General features: G+C 38.7%; 1 protein-coding gene and 1 pseudogene across 1 annotated transcript; both read right to left on the bottom strand.

The window, feature by feature from the left end:
- Window positions 1-390: 390 nt before the first annotated feature.
- LOC148586867 (uncharacterized) lies at window positions 391-2490 on the bottom strand (annotated as a pseudogene).
- A 1536-nt stretch (window positions 2491-4026) lies between these two features.
- LOC132176453 (NAC domain-containing protein 55-like) lies at window positions 4027-8756 on the bottom strand. Its single transcript, XM_088514372.1, has 4 exons — window positions 8471-8756; window positions 7795-8105; window positions 6823-7171; window positions 4027-4262 (listed from the first exon to the last, which is right to left on the bottom strand). Exons 1-4 carry the CDS (start codon window positions 8685-8687, stop codon window positions 4027-4029), a joined length of 1113 nt encoding a protein of 370 aa, XP_088370498.1. The 5' UTR covers window positions 8688-8756.
- Between the last annotated feature and the right edge of the window lie 10834 nt (window positions 8757-19590).

The following is a 19590-nucleotide window of genomic DNA, read 5'->3' as shown; positions in this document are numbered from 1 at the left end:
AATTGAAGCTGGTTAGCCCTCTTCTGATTCTACACAACAGTTCACACGTCAGAACAAAACTAAGACATAACTGGTTTGGTTGATAATGCTCTTTGGGTTTGCTTTTTGCCTTATTTTTAGCATTAACAAACAATTTCAGTATAAAACACCTAAAACTCTACTATAACATTTACGCCAAATCAGAACACTTTTTCAATTAAAAAGCAACAAGCACCACCTAAATAGCATTATCGAACCCAATAATCCTAGATTTAAGGACGCGGTGTCCCCTCCAGTACATTAAATCAGCCTACTCAATTCACATTGATATGAGAAACACATTTGCCACAGCATCAGTGAGGTAAAAACAAAGAAAAAAAACTAGGTGAATTTGGTATTTCTTAGACCATATCAAATTTCTTGATGATATAGCAAGCATGTCCCCTCGATGCAGTGATGAGATAATGAATAAGAGCAGATATAGATACTCTTCATACCATTTATGGCTTCCATGTTATCTTCCTTGTAGACACCAAGGGGTGAGCCATGGACAGATAAAAGCATCTCACTAGGCATAGGCAACCTCAGTGTTTTCGGTGTCATCCCAACAGACAGCCTTTGGCTACTCACCTGCAAAAATGATCATATGTAACTTAGCATCTCAAGCTAATTTGATAGCCATCCACCAAAAAAATAATTTGAAACCTAGCTGACAAATACTCTAGAAGCAATCTCAGCCCTTTAGCAAGCTTTATTTTTCTCACTCAATTCCAGTCACTAGCTACCTATCCTTATATATTTCTCCTTTTACAAATAAACTGTTTTTGTTATTTATAAATCATAGACATTGGGATAAAATCTCAAGCACCGACACCAACTAGTGACAACAGACACAACACCCATAAATGTTTTTTTATGTACTTTCATTGGAGTATATGTGGTGCAATGGTAATTGTTGGTAGGCACTTTGTGTTGCATCAGCTGAAAAGCTCCTTCAAGGTCCTGGAGTTGGACTACAGCATTTTAAGAATTCGAACTAACTAGTGCCCTTCAGTAAACTACTTGGCCCTTCTACTTATTTCGACAAATGAGACGAGTTTGGTTCCAAGGTATTACATAAGTTATGTTTTAGTAAGAGTGAAACTTTATGCAAAGCAATATAAACCCAAGTGACCAAGAAGAGACAAACCCTAGGAGTTCGTAGACCATCTTGCATCCCAAGCATCTGAGTATCACATGGCTCCTCTAAAACCTACAAAATAGATATTTTAGTAAGATAAAAGGAAAGGAAACATGGCATTTTTTTGTGAATATCAAAAAGTCTAGGGATTGTGCTTTAGGGTCAATTTGGTTTTGCGCTTTCAAAACATGAGATTTCAAAAATGACAATCTCAAAATGTGTGATTTGAACAATTTTTGAAATACAGTTAAGCTTTTGGGAAAATTTCGATTTAGCCTTTAAAATCGTGTTTTTCTAAAAATGCACCATATTACCTGCATTTTGAAAATGTAAATTTTTTTAGGTTTTCAAACCACTCTTTTTTAAAAATTAACTCCCAAGTAAGACACTTTCTACGATTTTGTTTAGAAACACACTTTTAGCTTGCGAAATTGCATGGCCAAACAAAGACTTAATAAGTTTATCGCATGAAGTGCAAAATAAAGACAATTTCAATTGCATTTAAACAAACTCAAAAGAAACCATCCTTTGTTTTGGTAATTAGTAATATACGCATCCTGAAACCCTTAAATTTGTTCGCATGAAATATAGATAGATAGCAAGAGAAAGAGTACATACAAAGTTACTTATTTGCAGATTAGCAGCACCTACAAGGCTTGTCTTCACTGCCACCAATCAAGCACCCTTGTGAGATACAATCAATCAAAGAATACAAGTTTAAGCATAATTCATCAAAAGACTGAAATTCACGAATACCCGCTTTGCTCGAAAACTGAAAGCCACCCAAAGATGCAATAGCAGCAGAGCAGTCTGGATAAGCCATGGACAAGCGGCGCAGAAGAGACGTGTGAATGTCGCTTCCATCACCTTGGTTCATGGGCAAATTACCGTCTTCATTGTTCCATTGCATTTCACATTGTTTGTTTCCTTCATTTCGAACAACCAAAAGATTCGGAAGGTTTTCATTGAAAAATTTCTAAGCTGAAGTTCCCAGTTGTTCCTCGCTGAAATAAGAGCGAAGCAAACGCACTTCGGTCAGCAAATGTTCAATTTCCACATCACGAATAGCCCTAATTGCAGCACTTTGTCGCTCAATTGTTTTTTTTTTTTAAAAAAATAAAATTCAGAAACAAAGATATCAAATTGAGAAACAATTCTACCATTTCTTCCATGTATTACTTAAAGAAAAAAATAAAAAATAAATAAAAACCTTCTTGATCTGTAAAAGCAGCTTGTTCCTTATCAATTTGGGCCTCTGTTGCATCGTTTACATCATTCACAGGAGACGACGGTAATTTCTTGACAGTTTTCTTGGCTCTTCGTCTTGCCATGTTAATTTACTGCAAAGCCAACTGTCATTCGAAACCCTAACTTTAAGCGCCAAAGTTATAGGATGTAATCCATAAGTGCAATTGAGAAATTTCAAAAAAATATATAAGAGGGGCTCGGATGGTTACCAGTTGCCAAGGCTTGGTCGGAGGGTCTGCAAAGGGAAGTTCTTGCTTACTCTGTTTCCTTCGGAACCAAGACAATATTTGAAATTGGGGAAGAAAGCAAATTTTACTTTGGGTGGAAAAAAAGTTTGAAAACTACATATAAAATATGGAAAATTTTGACATTAAAAAATGACACCTAAAATGTGTGTGTGTGTGTGTTTTTTTTTTATATTTTATATTTTTTTTTTATTTTTATTTTTTATGGAAATGTTGATTTTCTATCCAAAATTGTGTCTTCCATTACTGTCACGTCAACATTTTTGTCGTATCACATTAAGATAATAATATTTTAATAAAAAAAATCAAAATTTTAAAAACAAAAACAAAATGAAGGGGTAACGGGCGATGGGATTACCAGTCTACCACCGCTAGGGCTAGCGTTGGCCGCAAGCCACCCAAAGGAGGTGGGGTGACATCCACATCGCCCTCTATCCTTCATTTTATTAGTCTTTCATTTTTTTTTTCTTTTATCTCTATAGAACTGAGCCGCACAGCCATTGATACCAATATTTGTACAGTGTACACCGTCTATTATCTGCTGGCCTTGGAAATTGCAATTCTTCAACACATTTTACTCAAATTCTGCTGAGGAACAATGCATCAAATATTCGCACAAGTCTGAACCTCCAAATTCTAAACAAGATTGGATTAGTAAACCCTAATCTACAATTCACAAAAATTTGCTCAATCTATAAATGGATACTCACAGTAACACTCAATCACCCTCTGGGCATAACAATCAGAAGTTTAATCTTTCAAATTACTTAGGATTTGAAGCAAAATATGGGGAAAATGCAAAATTGGAGAGAAAATAAGCTCATTACCGAAACAGAGAGAAATAGAAGAAGGAAGAAATTTACCTGATTTGGTTTTCTTCTCTGCTTCTGCAACGAAAGAGACAGAGAGTCCATCAAAACAAAAGAAAGAAAGAAATCAAAGGGAAAGTGAAAGAGTCGGTCGATTGGAAAGGGAGAAGAGAAAACGCTTAAATATTTCAGCCTTGGCTAGGACTGTAAACGAGCCGAGCTTGGGCTGTCCAGGCTCGGCTCGTTTATTTTTGAGCCAGTCGAGCCTGACTTCGCTGCTCGAGCTCGGCTCGATAGGGTTTGAACCCTATTCGAGCTCGAGCTCGATCTTACAAATTAAAATTAAATAAGGTTATATAAGTTCTAAACAGATTGGATATCAAAACCGACAGCAGATAATTATGGGGAGAAAGGATCAGCCAAACAAACACATCCAAAAATATTTACACTTTTTTCTGGGCAACCAAACAAACACATCAAACGGCAGAACCCCAAACCACCCACCACCCAAGAAGAAACGGAGAAAAAAATAACCCAAAAAGAAAAGAAAAACCCACAAATCTTATCACCTCCTCCGCCTCCGATCCGCAGCGTACTTCGAGAGTGAAACGACCTCCGAGAGCGGCGTGGACAGCGGGGTTGGCAGCGGCAAGTTCCTAGAAACCGGGCACACGAGCCGTTCAGCTTCGGCCAGGCGTCGAGGTGTGTGGTTGCTGCGGTGGTGGTGGTGGTTGCTGTTGGGGGTACTGGAGGAGTGGTAGGAGCGACAACAGAGATAGGAGGCGAGGAGGATGGTGGTGACTGAGAGGAGAGTCGAGAGAATTGAGAGATCTGATTGATAGGTTTAGGTTAAATTTGGGTTGTCTAATTTGCAACCGTTGGATTTGGCAAAATAATTAAATTTTAAATATTAACGGTTTGATTCGTTTTACCAAAAGCTTATCTCATGTGGCTGTCTCTACTTAGATCTGTTGTGCTTGTTCAATATGATCCATTGACTATATGTACGTTTTCAACATTTAATATTACTCATCAGATTAGATCAAATAAGGCAAGCTTACGGTGTCTCTGTTACACCATATACATATTTCTTAGTAAGTGCTTGATAGCTGTCATCCATTAATATCATCCAACGGCTATTAGATCATCACTACATTTTGGACAACTACGATTACACTTATATACCATAGATCAAATTCAAACTCAGCTACGATTAAATTTAATAAAAAATTCAAAATTCAAAATTTATGAATTAAAAATAAAAATTGTGTTATGTAGTATTATTTAGTGTCAGTTTGTTATTTTAATTTCAATAATTACAATTTTAAAAATTGTGTTTTTTTCAATTGTGTATTTTTTTTTTCTTCATATTTTAGATTAAGTATTTTTTAAATCACAACGTAAAACACTTTATGTCACACACTCACACACACTAATCACTATTATCATATTACATATAGTATTATTTAGTTAATATGTTAAAATATTAATGCTTAACACGGGTCAAGTATATAATGTCAATATTAATATATATTGTATCTTATATGTAAACATTTATATACTTATATAGTTATATGATTGTATCATTATCTAATTTATATGAGTAATGAGTCAATGTTAATTGTTATAACTTATATACTTATATTATATGTTCTCATTATCACGATTCATGATATATGATTTAAATTCAAATTATTAAGTTTTTACTTATAGTAAATTGTGATTATAATGTATAAATTATAAGAAACACATTAGTTACTTAATTATTAATCATTTAATCTAATAGTAATACTCAAACTCTAAGTAATAAATTCATATAATCTAATGGTCATACACTTATACTTAAATTTTATGATCATATTATCTCACAATTAATATTAATATTATCTTAGATCTAAGATCATGTGATACATCATATATGTTTTATAAGAATAAAACATATAATTATAATGTATTGATTAAATAACACAATAACTTATGCAGATATACCATATGATTATATAATGATTATGTGATATACCGTATACGATTCCAATTTTCAAAGTATAAATTATCTAATTATAATATTTGTATTAAATGACACAATAACTTGTACGGTTGTACTATATGATTATATCATATGATAAAATGATTAATGATAATATCATACACATATATATATATATATATATATATATATATATGCATAAATAACAAAAAAAAAAGGGTATATAATATATTTGTTATTATTGAGTAAATGAGTAATGTTGATTATATATTGTTATTTGTTACTTAATAAAAAATATACGAGCCGAGCCTAATAAGCGAGGCGAGCCTTATACGAGCTTGCTCACGAGCTTAGCCGAGTCGAGCCGAGCTTGCTTCGTTTAATATTCGAGCCAGGATTTGTGTTCACGAAACGCTTCATTTAATATTCGAGCCGAACTTATGCGAGACGAGCCCGAGCTTGCTCGCAAGACACTTCACTCACTTAACAGCCCTACCTTGGCGCCAATTAAAGCAACTATCAACAGTGACATTTATTTGTCGCCGCTAATTGTATCTTTAATTTTATTTATTTTTTTTTATCTTTTCATATATTGGTTTGTATGATTTTTTTTTATTGTAAATGTTTTCGTATATATAATGTAATATATACAAAATGTCTTCACAATTGTCTTTTATTTGTATATCATATGACATGTACACAATATATAATTCAATATTATATGACAAAATATATAAATAAATATCAACTTAATGACGATTGATTGTTTGGACAAATCTGATGCATCGTTTTTTAACCCAATCTCGAATGGTCTCTTAGGGAGATTAAAAAGTATTTTTCATACCTAAAATGATGTTCCAAACAAAAGGGTTGTGTATTTAGTAAAAAAAACTCAAAAAGTACTTAATTAGTTGACTTGTTTTTTGCCTTTAAAAATGGCCGAAACCTACTTCTAAAAAAAAAAAAAAAAGCTTTTCCTAAAAACTCATTTTTTACTTTACAAATTATATTCCCAACACAATACACTGCTAGCAGATCAACTTGTATTAATTCCAGAGTAAATAATTAGTAGACGGCAAGAGAACAATATTTGGAAAACACTGTCAATTACTTTCGTACTATAATAATCTATATGTATATGTATGAGAAATGATTAGTATCAATAATTTACCCATATTTTTTTCATATTCTTTTATAAATTCAATAGATCGACTATTAGATTTGTAGGGTACACTATTGATTTATGTGGACTCCACAAATCTAATGATTAATTTGTAAGATGATATGAAAGAAATATGGACAAAATTAATATTGACACCAATGATCATTTCAGTGTATGTAATTAATGTAACATTAACATGAATACTTATTTACATAAACGAGAGGGATCAAGAGCAAACTCTACAACAGATCTAAGCTCATCATCCCAATTCTCTAATGCAAACAAGTCTTCATCATGATCATTCGCATCGGCTCTTGGAGTTATTGGATTAATGGTTGAAGATAATATTGGAGGTTGTGGTAGCGTCCAGCTCGGCTGCCCTGCATGCAACTGCGTCCTTCCATCAATACCCTTAATCTCCTGATCATCATCATTTTCATATTTGATGGGATCATCCGAGGAAATTATTGGATGTTTCTTAGCACTTACTTGTCTCCATTCTGCCGTGTACTTCCTATGCGACACATTTCGCTTGAAAATTCGACACAGCGTCCAAATTTCCTGCATGAAAAAAGTACATGAAACCATGCATCAACATATATATATATATATTTGATATTTTCTTTTTTGACGAAAAAAAATCGTCAAATGCATATGACTACTTCGTGTACTCACTCTTAGCCTGTCAAACAAATTTCAAACTTGTACAAAGCGCTAATTAATATTTGAAGCATGTTACACGACCATTTTTAAACTATATTTTTTTACAAATTCAATAGATCAAACATTATATTTGCTGACTCATGTGGTTCCCACACAAATTCAATAGTAGATTCATCCATTCACTATAGATATTCAATGGTTAAAAAAGAATGAATTCTGTCTTTTTCTTATCAAGTTTCCATGGATATAGGTGGTTTATGTTAGATTATATTTGATTATTCTATATTATGGAATTTGATTGTAATCAGATTTGATGGTAACTAAATATGATATTAATTATGGGATTTGATTGTAATCTCCTACTTTTAGGCTATCAAATTTGAATGTAGTCTCAGCTATATATCTATCATATTAATAGGAGATTGTTAAATTGTAAACATGACCAAATAAATAAGAACAAAAGGTCGTAATTCTTCGTGTCTGATGGCACATATAGATGAGTATAATTGTATTATTCTTACAGCTTCTTGGACAGTATTTTTGGCATCGGCAAGATTGGTGGCGCCGGCGTGTTTGGGAGGAAGGCGAAACTCGTGCATCATCCAATCAGTTTTGAGGCCTTTTCCTGCACTCCCGCGGTAGTAAACTAATGTTTTCTTGAGGCCAATGCATTCTCCTCCCGCCGAGTAGACCGGTTTGTCGATGCCAGTGGCTTTCCAAAACCCAGACCCCGTCACTCTGTTGGGTCTTATGCTGTTCCTATACTTTCTCCCTCTTTTGCAGTAGAAGTACCACTCCAACTCTTTCACACTGCTGCTGCTATTATTGCCTTCTGCAACCAAATATATATAAATCAATCACAAACAAAAGTAATAAAGTATAATCTCAATGATGTTAAATGAAATGAAAGTAATCTTTTAGGTCTGAACGGGGTTATAGGGTACGTAAAAAAACGTCAAAATCTTTTTCATGCAGTTCTCAGAATTAATAAGAAGCTATAGATGGTTTTCAGAGGCACCATATATATATATATATATATACAGTTAGATCCACAGAAAAAAAAATAAAAAAAATAAAATAAAATTTTAGCTTGAAAGAATCAAAGAAATAACCTTATTAAGAATTTAATTGTTTGATTTTGTCAAAGATACAAAAGAGTTGAATTAAAAGAAAGAAAGGGATGCTAATAATAGTTACTTGGAAGATCCCATGGATCGTATTTGTAGATATCGATCTGTTGGATGAGTTCAATAGCGATGGGTTTCTTCTCAACCTTCCGGCGAAGATAAAACCCAACAAGCTCTTCATCAGTTGGATGGAACCGAAATCCTGGCAATATTGCAACTTCACCTTCCTTACTAGTACTACTACTACTCATCATCATCATCTTTTCTTCCTTGCAGCTCATGATCATCGATCTTCTCCTTCCTTCCTCTTTCTTCCCTCCCTTTGTAGGTTGTAGCTAGGGAGCAATCATATGGAAGCTAGAGAAGGTTCTATTATATTTATATATATTTATTGTGATTGTGAAGATTGATGAGAGTTAATTTGGTTTTTAAAAGGTCAAGTCATGCGGTCTGACTCTGGAGCCTTGATGGCCCCACACAACTTAGAAGCAGTCTTAACTAACTTTATTATATTTATTTAATTATATGACTTTTTTCTTCTTTTTTTTCCTTCTTTCTTCTTTCTTTTCTGAAGGGCTACATCAATAGAGGAAACAGGGGATTGACTTACCAATCAAAACAAGGAGAAATATATATATATATATATATATATATATATATATATATATATATAACTTTATTTTCATCCAAAGGAAAATGTTTTAACTGCAGAAAATTAGGACATTTTGCTGATAAATGTCCAAAACAGCCCAAAAAATTGAAAAAAAAAAAAATTAATGCTTTAAAAATTGATGACAATGAGAAGAAAATCTTTTTAGAATTCTGCAATCCGTTAATTCTTCTGATTCATCTGACAGTGAATTTTTAACTTCAGATGACTTCGATTACCATTCCGCTAGTGAATTCTTTGAGAATGATTTCAAAATTGGTTGTAATGATTCTTGCTGCAAAAATGTCAAAACTTATAATGTTCTCACAAAAACTGAAGAACAAGAAAATTTGCTAATCATTTTAATTTCAAAATGATGACAAGGTAGAACGACATTGGTATGTTAAATGGTGGGATAACTACCCACAAGTTGATAATTTTGTTGACAATGTTAAGAATCTAGCCCATTTGCCAAAAATCCAAACCCCCCAAATTCCCAATCAATTAACCATTGGCAATCTTGCAAAACTGGTAACTCCTAGTACTTTTGTATCCCCTCCCAAAGAGACAGATACCGTTACTTCTGCTACTTCTTCCAGTTCTTCTAAGAAGAAAAAGAAAAGAATGACATTTTAAAAGCACTTCTGGAATCTCTCAATGATAATTCCGATGAAGATGAAGAAGAAAATTCTGATGCATCTTCTGAAGCTACTTTTAATCCCATGAAAGAATGGTACGAAAATTCTGGTTTCCTTGGTGATAGCCCCGATAACTATTACCCCGGAATTGAAGATTTATAATCATTTGCCCTTCACAGTGGCACCGTTCATTTGCTCTTCACAGTGGCACCGTTCATTTTCCCTTCACAGTGGCACCATTCATTTCCCCTTCACAGTGGCACCGTTCACTTGCAGTGGCACCGATTACTTGCCTTTTACAAAAGCACCGTTACATTTGCCCACTAGGGTACCATTTTTATTTCTGAAGACATTTGCCTATCATTATGACACAATTCAATCATTATTGCTACAATTTCTCATTTGTCTGCTGACATTACAATGCTACAGTTTCTCATTTGCCTGCAGACACTACAGTTCTGCTACAGTTTACTATAGTGCTACAATTTCTCATTTGTCTGCCGACACTACAATTCGGTTACAGTTTCTGCCATGTAGTTCTTTACTTTTACTGTTAACTTTCTCAATGTAATTTTCATTTACCCATTGGATTTTGTCTATAAAAATGACGAATCCCTCTCAGTGTACGGCAGAGGCTTTTAGCCTAAACACTGAACTCATTCTGCAACTATCCTGCCTACTACTTGTAATGTGTTATGCTCTTGTGTACTTTCGCTATTTCTAAACTACGTTTGAATCTGTAAGTGCTCTTGTTAATCAAATCTTTTGATATCTTTTCATTATCAATCTTTTTCATTTCTCTATTATACGTATGTAATTGGCACATGGCACTACCTACAACTTTAATTTGTACGTACGTAACAATTGCGACAATTAATTTGGGTTTATTCTCTTCTTTATAGGTTGTGTTGTGATGACCCGAATAATTAATATAGGTTGAAATATATATATATATATATATAGAGGAGACATTAAAACAGGATATTAATTAGAAGTCTTTTAACTTAGATTTTCAAGCCCTTTTTGATCTAATACTCACGAGCCACAACGTGCTCAATCTCATTCTCTCTCTCTCTCTCTCTCTCTCTCTCTCTCTCTATATATATATATATATATATATAGAGAGAGAGAGAGAGAGAGAGAGAGAGAGAGAGAATGAGATTGAGCACGTTGTGGCTCGTGAGTATTAGATCAAAAAGGGCTTGAAAATCTAAGTTAAAAGACTTCTAATTAATATCCTGTTTTAATGTCTTCAAGAGGTAGCTCAATCGGATGTGACTACATTTAATGAAGCGGAGGTCACTAGTTCGAATCCTCCTCCCTCCTCCTTGTGCGGACATGTCAAAAAAAAAAAAATCTTGTTTTAACGAGACCAAAAATTCCATATGTCAATTGGAAACGTGCATATGCAGAAAATCGAACTGGTAGGATCAAATCTTGGGTGATCGCATTCGAATGAAAAAGCTTTCTTAAAAGTGATCGAATGGTAAATGAAAATCAACGGCTTAGGTCATAGCACACATAATTTAAGTGAGAAGTGATCACGCATAGCACAATTAAGCCCATTCGAATGAGGTTATCTTCAATTCCGTTTGAACGAGAATGTACAATGTGTGTAAATTCGAGTGGTTAAAACGTGAAATGAAGGAAGAAATCTCCCTCCCAAACGTTCCAACAATCAAAAGAGAGGTGAGCATTGTTGGTACACAGTTTTCCGGGATGGTGATGTGGCACGCCTTCAGGTGGTGCGATGGGCTTCAGCGATATTTCAGACTACACACAGAAGAGAACAAATAGGATTAGAGCCCCCCGGTGGTGTCCCGGCGGGGGAACTCCGATGCCTAAGTTAGAAACTGAGGAAAGAGTGTTTAAGCAATCAAAGTTTTCAAAGCTAGGATTGCACTTACCTTTGATGGAAATCGAGAGCTGTATTTATAGGCATGGAGTAGAGTTTGTCTCCTGCATATCTTGGGACTCTTATCCCTGAATATCTGGTTTACAGTTATTCTGTTAAGGGATGAATCTTGGGATGAGGTAGTAAGCCATCGTTTGACGTATATTGCCTTTTGAATTTAAATAGCCTCTTATCCCGCTAGTATAGGGATTGTTTGTTGAAGGCTTCTTTCGAATGTAGGATAATGTTTACTGAAATGAATTTGAATCTTTGTATATCCTTAACTGTATAATGGCAACTTTACCCTTGGTATTCTGACATATTCGCATTCGGTGTAATGTCTCAGATCTGACGTCTGACTCCTATCCGAGGGATGGTTTCGGAGTCAGATCCCGAGACTGTGCCGGTTTATGAGGCCTTCTCGGGGAAAGCTATTTCGAGGCCTTGTCAGATTTCCCGTTTAGTCAAGATCGGGTTTGGAGTTTATTGGGTTTAAATAGCGGATTCATGACCCAACAGTTATCCCCAAATTTCTCGATTTGTAAGCTTATGGAAATTTTTTCTTAGAAATGGATCAGCGTTCTGGAACTATGCTTGGAGAAAAATCCGAGACCTTGGCATCGGGAAATTTGAATTTTGGCGGGAAATTCTGAAACCAATTTTTGCCGAGACGGTTGACCTGACCGAGGGTGCATCGGTCGCTCCACGTGTCGTTGCCGGGATAGGCGTCTATTCAATTGCCAGCTGTCAGCCATTTTGCGGAATTCACAGGGGCGCCTTTCCTGCCTCATTTATTGTGCGAACTCAGGGAAGACTTTGGGTTTTACGCCTTTATCCCTGCTTTATAAAAACCTCTTTTCCTAGGGTTTCTCTTTTATTCGTACCAAGTCTCTGTGCCTCTTGTTCTTCTCTGATCCGTTTCCCTTCTCTGCACTATTTTTCCTCCTCTACTCTCCTTTGACTATGTCTCAAGGAGAAGGTTCAGGATCTGATGGTGGTTTAGGAAAGACATACCCAGCCTTGTGGAAGCCTGATCTGACCTCGGCTGACGAGTGGCGAATTAGATTGGACTGTTACATTCCTAAATCGGTGAAGTTTCGTTTTGATGATGAGAGGAAGGGCGCTATCGTGGATGCTGGGAGCCACGAGGTCTGCCTTTATGAAGAAATGTTTCGGGTAGGCCTCAAGCTCCCTTTCCCCAAAATTGTTCGCGAGCTCCTTAGCCGCTTGAACCTGGCACCCCACCAGTTGGTTCCTAACGGCTGGAGGATGTTCTTCGCTTGTGCAGTTGTTTGACCCATGGCCCATGGCCCATGGCCCAATAGCAATGGACTTTACAGCTTTCAATCGAGTAACCACAACTGGAAAAACAAATATTTCTTTGCTCAGGGGCAATGGAAATTTGCTCCTGGAGAGAAGGCGGAGGGGCCTTGAGTGCCTCGGGAGACGACTACCCCCAATTTGGGCCTACACAAGAGTTGGTGTTTGTCGGAGGAGGAGACAGTCCGAGTCAACAGGGTTCTGTCCTGGGTTCAGAATAATGAGTCTGCCATGACCTTCAGGCAACTGGTTACTACTAACGCATTGAACCGCTGTCTTTATAACAATAGAGAAGACATAGGTGGGTCTCGGAAGAGACCATCCCATCCCGCTGTCTGTTTGGGCGCTCCAGCAGCCAATACTCGAGGTGCTACCCCTCGCAAGCCTATATTGGACAAGGGCAAAGAGAAGATAGAAGAGTCTAGGGTAAAACAAACCCTACACTTGGTTGATGAGCCCGAGGAACGCGAAGCTCTTCCGATGAAGAAAAAGAGACTAGTAAAGGGCAAAGGCCTTGCTGTCGAGTCCGAAAAGGGGAAATCCCTTTTTGCTGATCTTCTGGCTACTTGGAGGAAGGCGAACCCTGAGCCTGATGTGGCCCCTATATCCACTTATCAAAACATTCTTGCTAACCATCCGATTGCCACCACTACTTTGACGGCAACCCCCTTAAATCCCCCTAGAGCTGCTGCTACTACCGCTATTCCTGTGGAGTCAGTGTCACTGGTCCATTCCGGTCCCAACATTCAACACCTTTTAGTTGATCCGTTTTCGGACAGCTCTGTAGGGATGGATGCAGAAGAGAATAGACCGCATGTTGAGGAAGAAGTGAGGCCTCGGATGATGTCCCCGATAGCCGAGGAACAAACTCAGGTCCCAGCTTCTACTCCCGAGGCTTTGTCTCGAGCTCCGACACTGGCTCCTGAGGCCGAGGTTGGTGCTGGTTCCGAAACCTCAGGCTATTCCCTAGTGAAGCCTAGGAATGTAGAATGGACCGTGGGAGAACCCTTGTCTCGGCTTGGCAGGCAATTGTTGGGGAACCCATTTCAAGCTTTGATAGAGCTGGTTCCTCAAGAGAGCTTAACGAGCGAACGAGATATCTCTGCTAGGGGTATGGCAGAGTCAATGTTATTCAACCAATTGTGTGTAAGTATTATTCTTCATAAACCTTTCCTTTTGCTTTAGTCATTTTCCATTTGATTAACTTTATCTATTGCAGGGAGTGATGAAGTCGGTAGTTTCATACTGCTACTTAAGGAAGTTTATCGAGGAGTCTGCCTCAGAATCCGAGAGCCTTCGAGGCAGGCTTGCAACTTCTGAGGCTGAAAATGCTAAGCTGAGAGATACGCTAGCTCAGCAAGACAAAGAACTGCTCCGTCTTGGCCAACAGCAGTCGACGGCCCAGACACAGTTTGAACAAGCCGAGTCCAGGATCTCGGCTCTATCTTCCGAGTTGCAGACCCTCCGTGCTGATCATTCAAAGCTTCAAGAGGATCATTCCATCATGAAGGAGGACCTGCATCAACTTGAGGAGAAGCACGGGGAGGTCCTAGAGCAGTTAAAGGCTTCTCAAGCGGAGAATGCTGGCCAAAATACGAGGATTGAAGAAGTTACCAAAGGTCCGGCTGTCGCTGAGGAGCAACTTAAGTTCTTCCGAGGGAAGCTTGAAGAGATGAAGTTACGACTTAAAGAGGCCGAGGCCCAGTCCTCTAACTATTTGGAACAACTATCATACGCTTCTTAGACTCGGGATAGTGCCTGGGCCGACGGAATCATTCTTGGTTTTGAGACCTTTCGGTCTTGGGCCAAGGATCCGGCTCGCACCATTGACCTTGATACAGTCGAGCCTGAGACTATTCCTGTTTCCGATAAGGCTTTGAAGCAACTGATCAGTCTTGGGTCAGACTTGATGCCCGATGCTGAAGGGATCAACAGATTCGCTCATCAACCATTTTCGGGTTCCGAGGAGTCCTCAGGTGATGAAAGGACTGCTTCTGGTCATGGTGCCGAGACCCCCTATGTGCTTCTAAGGCCCCTTCTAAAGATCCCAAAGAAGACTAAACCCCTTGGTTTTGGTGCTGAAACCCTAAAGAAGCTTCTTTTGTTTTTTGTTTTTTTTTTTTGTAAATGAAGAATTTGAGATTTTAATGAGATTTTGTTTATACTTCTAGCTTTGTAAATGAATACTTGCTCTTAATAGATTACTTTTTCTGAAGTTTGTTTAGCTTTTTTCGAGCACACCTTTTTTTTTTTCGTAAGGATTTCTATTCTTGACAAGCTACTGGCTCGGCTTTCTTCGAACACACCTTTGTTTTGAAGGTTCTACGTTCTTTACAAGCCATTTGGCGTAACCTTCTTTGGATACACCTTGCTTGAAGGTTTTACATCCTTGATAGGTTACTGACTTTAACCTTCTTTGGACACACCTTGTTTGAAGGTTCTACGTCCTTTACCGATTTTGACTTATGAAAGTTACAAATCTTTTTTAGTGACCTGTTGGTCATTTATGTCGAGGGTAGTTTTAACTTACCTTGCTTTGGAATGTTAAAAGATGATTGAAACTCTGGGAGATTCTTTTATTTAAAAAAGTAATGAAAATTACAGGAAAAATAAGAATCAAACGAAAATCAAATAAGAATCACCTTTCTGAAATAAGCTAGACAAAGTACTTTTTTAGGTGCTTGGCATTCCACGGCCTGGGGAGTGTTTTTCCTTCCATACTCTCAAGGTAGTAAGCTCTCGCCCTTCTACACTTGATCACTCTGTAGGGTCCTTCCCAGTTCGGAGCTAACTTCCCTTCCATAGGGTCTCTGGTAGCAATGGTGGTCTTGCGCAAGACTAGGTCCCCAATCTTAAAACTTCTGTGCTTGACTCCTTTATTAAAATACCGAGTCGCTCTCTCCTGGTATGCCGCCATAGTTACTCGGGCCTGGTCTCGCTTCTCTTGTAACAGGTCCAAGTGTAGTTTGAGCCCTTAATTGTTAGTTTCGGAATGAAAGGATTCGACTCGGTAACTTCCCGAGCCTATCTCGGCTGGGATGACTGCCTCGGTTCCAAAAGCCATAGCGTATGGAGACTCCTCTGTGGGTATTCTCTTGGTTGTTCGATATGCCTATAAAACTTCTGGGAGGTCATCTACCCAGTCCCCCTTCCGATCTCCAAGTTTTTTCTTCAACATTTTGAAAATTGTTTTGTTAGTCACTTCTACTTGTCCATTTGCCTGAGGATGGGCTGGAGACGAGTAGTAGTTTCTAATATGGAGCTTCGCACACCATTCTCGAAATGATTCACAGTCAAATTGCTTTCCGTTATCAGTTACAAAGGCATGAGGAATACCATAACGGCAAACAACATTCTTCTACAAGAACCTTTCGATGCTCTTGGCCGTAATGTTCACTAGAGCTTCTACTTCTGCCCATTTTGTGAAATAATCCACTGCCACAACTGCAAAACGCATACCCCCTTTTCCACGAGGTAGTGGTCTTACTATATCTACCCCCCATTGTGAGAAGGGCCGTGGCGAGGAGATTGAGCTTAAGTCTTCTGGGGGTTGCTTTGCGATGTTTGCGAAGCGTTGGCATTTGTCACAATTTCTTACCATTTGTACCGAGTCCCGATTTATATTCGGCCAGTAGAAACCGGCTCTGACTGCTTTATGTGCCAATACTCTCGCTCCCGAGTGATTGCCGCAGATTCCTTCATGGATCTCGCGGAGTACATAATCTCCTTCTTCCTTTGAGATACATTTGAGTAGTGGTAGCATGAAGCCCCGTTTGTATAGGACTCCATTAATTATGGTAAATCTAGTAGCCTTAATTTTGATTTGAGTTACTGATTTTTTATCTGACGGGAGAGTTCCCTGTTCTAAATATTCCCTTATGCTCCTCTGCCATTTAGATACGGTCTCGGTAACTAAGACCGAGACCGTCTCGGGTATGGCAGGTCTCGACAAAACTTGAATTGGTACCTCGAGTTCTTCAACACCGCTAACTGCTGTTGATGCTTTTCGGGCCAGCTGGTCCGCCCTTTCATTCTCTTCTCTCGGGATCTTCATAATACAGAATTTCCTAAAGGCATTCTGTAAATCCTGTACCTTTGACAGATATTGCTTCATCTTATCTCCTCTGGCTTCAAACTCTCCCCGGATGTGTCCAACAATCACCTAGGAGTCACTCGGTAGCTCAACAAAATCGGCTCCCATCTCTCGGGCTAAACCGAGTCCTACCAGAACTGCCTCATACTTGGTTTCGTTATTAGTGGTCTTGAACTCCAACCTTAGGGAACTACATAATTCTTCTCCATTCGGGGTGATTAATACTACTCCAGCTCCACCATTCTTCCTTGTAGATGATCCGTCTACATAGACTACCCATGTTTCCTCTTTCTGCCATTCTGTGGTGGCAGGTAGATTAGTGAATTCTGCTAAGAATTCCTTGGGAGGAACTCAATATCAAATTCTCCGAGTTCGATCCCCTAGTTCGCTAATCTGCCAGACAAATCTAACTTTCTGAGCACTTTCTTCAATGGGTACTCGGTCAAGACTCTGATAGTGTGAGCTTGGAAATACAGGCGTAGTTTCCTTGAAGCAATAATCAACGCAAATGCTAACTTCTCCATCTGAGGGTACCGCTCTTCCGCTCCCCTCAATGCTCTACTTATAAAGTAGACCGGTTTCTGAACACCGTCTTCTTCTCGGATAAGGGCCGCACTTATAGCTGTTGGGGAAACAGCCAAGTTTAAATACAAAGCTTCCCCGGGAACGGCTCTGCTTAACAGAGGTGTGCTGGTCAGATATTTCTTCAGCTGTTCAAAGGCTTCTTCACACTCTGTAGACCATTCAAATGCCTTCCTTAGGATTCTAAAGAAGGGTAGGCATTTGTCTGTCGACCGAGAGATGAATCGGTTTAACGCTGCAATTCTGCCCGTCAATTGCTAGAGTTGCTTCGTATTTTTAGGTAACTGCATATCCAACATTGCTTGGATCTTTTCGGGATTAGCTTCTATTCCTCAGTTTGACACCATATAACCGAGAAATTTTCCCGAGGCCACTCCAAACGCACACTTCGCGGGATTCAATTTCATCCCATATTTCTTTAAGGTTCCAAAAGTCTCCTGCAAGTCTTCTATATGACCTTCTAGTAGCATGCTTTTGACCAACATGTCATCGACATATACCTCCATATTACAGCCGATTTGGTCTCGGAACATCTTATTGACCAGTCTCTGATACGTCGCTCCGACGTTCTTGAGACCGAAAGGCAAAACCTTGTAGCAATACAAGCCTCGATCAGTGATGAATGCAGTCTTTTCTTGGTCTTCTAGATGCATATAAATCTGGTTGTAACCAAAAAAAGCGTCCATAAAGCTCAACAGGCCGTATCTCGCTGTCGAGTCCACCAGCGCATCAATGCGTGGTAGAGGAAAGCTGTCCTTCGAGCACGCCTTATTAAGGTCTGTGAAGTCTACACACATTTTCCACTCCCCACTGAATTTTTTGACCAGCACCACATTAGCCAACCAGTCGAGATAATAAACCTCCTCTATAAACCGAGCTTTAAGTAATTTCTCCACTTCCTCGGCGATAGCCATATTCCGTTCTGGGGCAAACTTTCTTCTCTTCTGTCTTACTGGCTTTATGTTTGGGTCCACATTGAGTTGGTGGACAATGTCATCGGGATTGATCCCCGGCATATCTTCATGAGTCCACGCAAACACCTCCATATTTTCTTGAAGAAAAGTTATGAGAGAGTCTCGGATTTTCGAGGCGAGCTGCGTTCCTACTTTCACTACTTTTCCTTCTTCCAATTTTACTTCTTCTAAAGGCTCGGCAGGTTCCCCTTTTAGGGGAACTTTACTTCGGCTGCCCACCATACCTACCGTTAAAGGGGAAGGTTCTGACTTCTTCAAGGAAATGTTATAACACTTCCTTGCCGTAACTTGATCTCCTTTTACCACTCCTACTCCCTCCTCAATAGGAAACTTCATCATTAAATGGTAAGTGGAAGTTACAGCCTTCAACTTATTAAGGGATGGTCGACCAATGATTGCGTTGTATGAAGACGGCCGATCAATCACTAAGAAATCAACCAAAGTTGTGGACTGCCTTGGAGTCGTTCCTACTGTAACTGGTAGGGAGATGAGTCTCATTGGCTAAACTTGTTCCCCTGCAAACCCTACCAGTGGTCAATCAAACGGTTGGATCCTGTTTCGTTCGACACCCATTTGTTTGAAAACCAGCCAATATAAAATGTTGGCTAAACTACCATTGTCTACCAAGACTCGGTGGATTTTATGGTTGGCCACCGTTAGCGTGACGACTAACGCATCATCATGAGGAAATATTACCCCCCTTTCATCTTCTTCAGAAAAGGATATGGCCATCCTCGCTCTCCTTGCTATTTTTAGAGGTCTTCTGACCAACAGTACTTCGTTATCAGCTTTTGTTCTCCTCGCATAAGCTTTCCTAGATGAGCTAGAAATTCCTCCGCCAGCCAGTCCTCCCGAGATGGTGTGAATTTTCCTCACTACATCTTGATGGCGAGGCTGATGGAATTCTCTGTCTCGCCTTGGCTCCGCCTGCTGATCTTGCATCGGTTCAGCATACCGATCTTCTCTCGGCCTTGCCTCTCGGTTTCTGTGAGCTTCTCGGTCTCCTTCCAGTAACAGAGGCTCTTCATTTCTTCGTTGAT

This window comes from Corylus avellana, chromosome 3 (assembly GCF_965113065.1).
Source record: "Corylus avellana chromosome 3, dhCorAvel1.hap1.2, whole genome shotgun sequence".
In the NCBI taxonomy this organism is placed as follows: Eukaryota; Viridiplantae; Streptophyta; class Magnoliopsida; order Fagales; family Betulaceae; genus Corylus; species Corylus avellana.
This window is presented reverse-complemented; position numbering and strand designations above follow the sequence as displayed.

Excerpts from the sequence above, each read along its gene's own strand:
- LOC132176453 (XM_088514372.1), bottom strand. The coding sequence starts at position 8,687 with ATGATCATGAGCTGCAAGGAAGAAAAGATGATGATGATGAGTAGTAGT. Across the intron at positions 7,172-7,794 it reads AAAATACTGTCCAAGAAGCT|GAAATTTGGACGCTGTGTCG; the intron begins GTAAGAATAATA and ends TTTTTCATGCAG. Across the intron at positions 4,263-6,822 it reads TCTTGATCCCTCTCGTTTAT|TCACCACCATCCTCCTCGCC; the intron begins GTAAATAAGTAT and ends CTCTCCTCTCAG.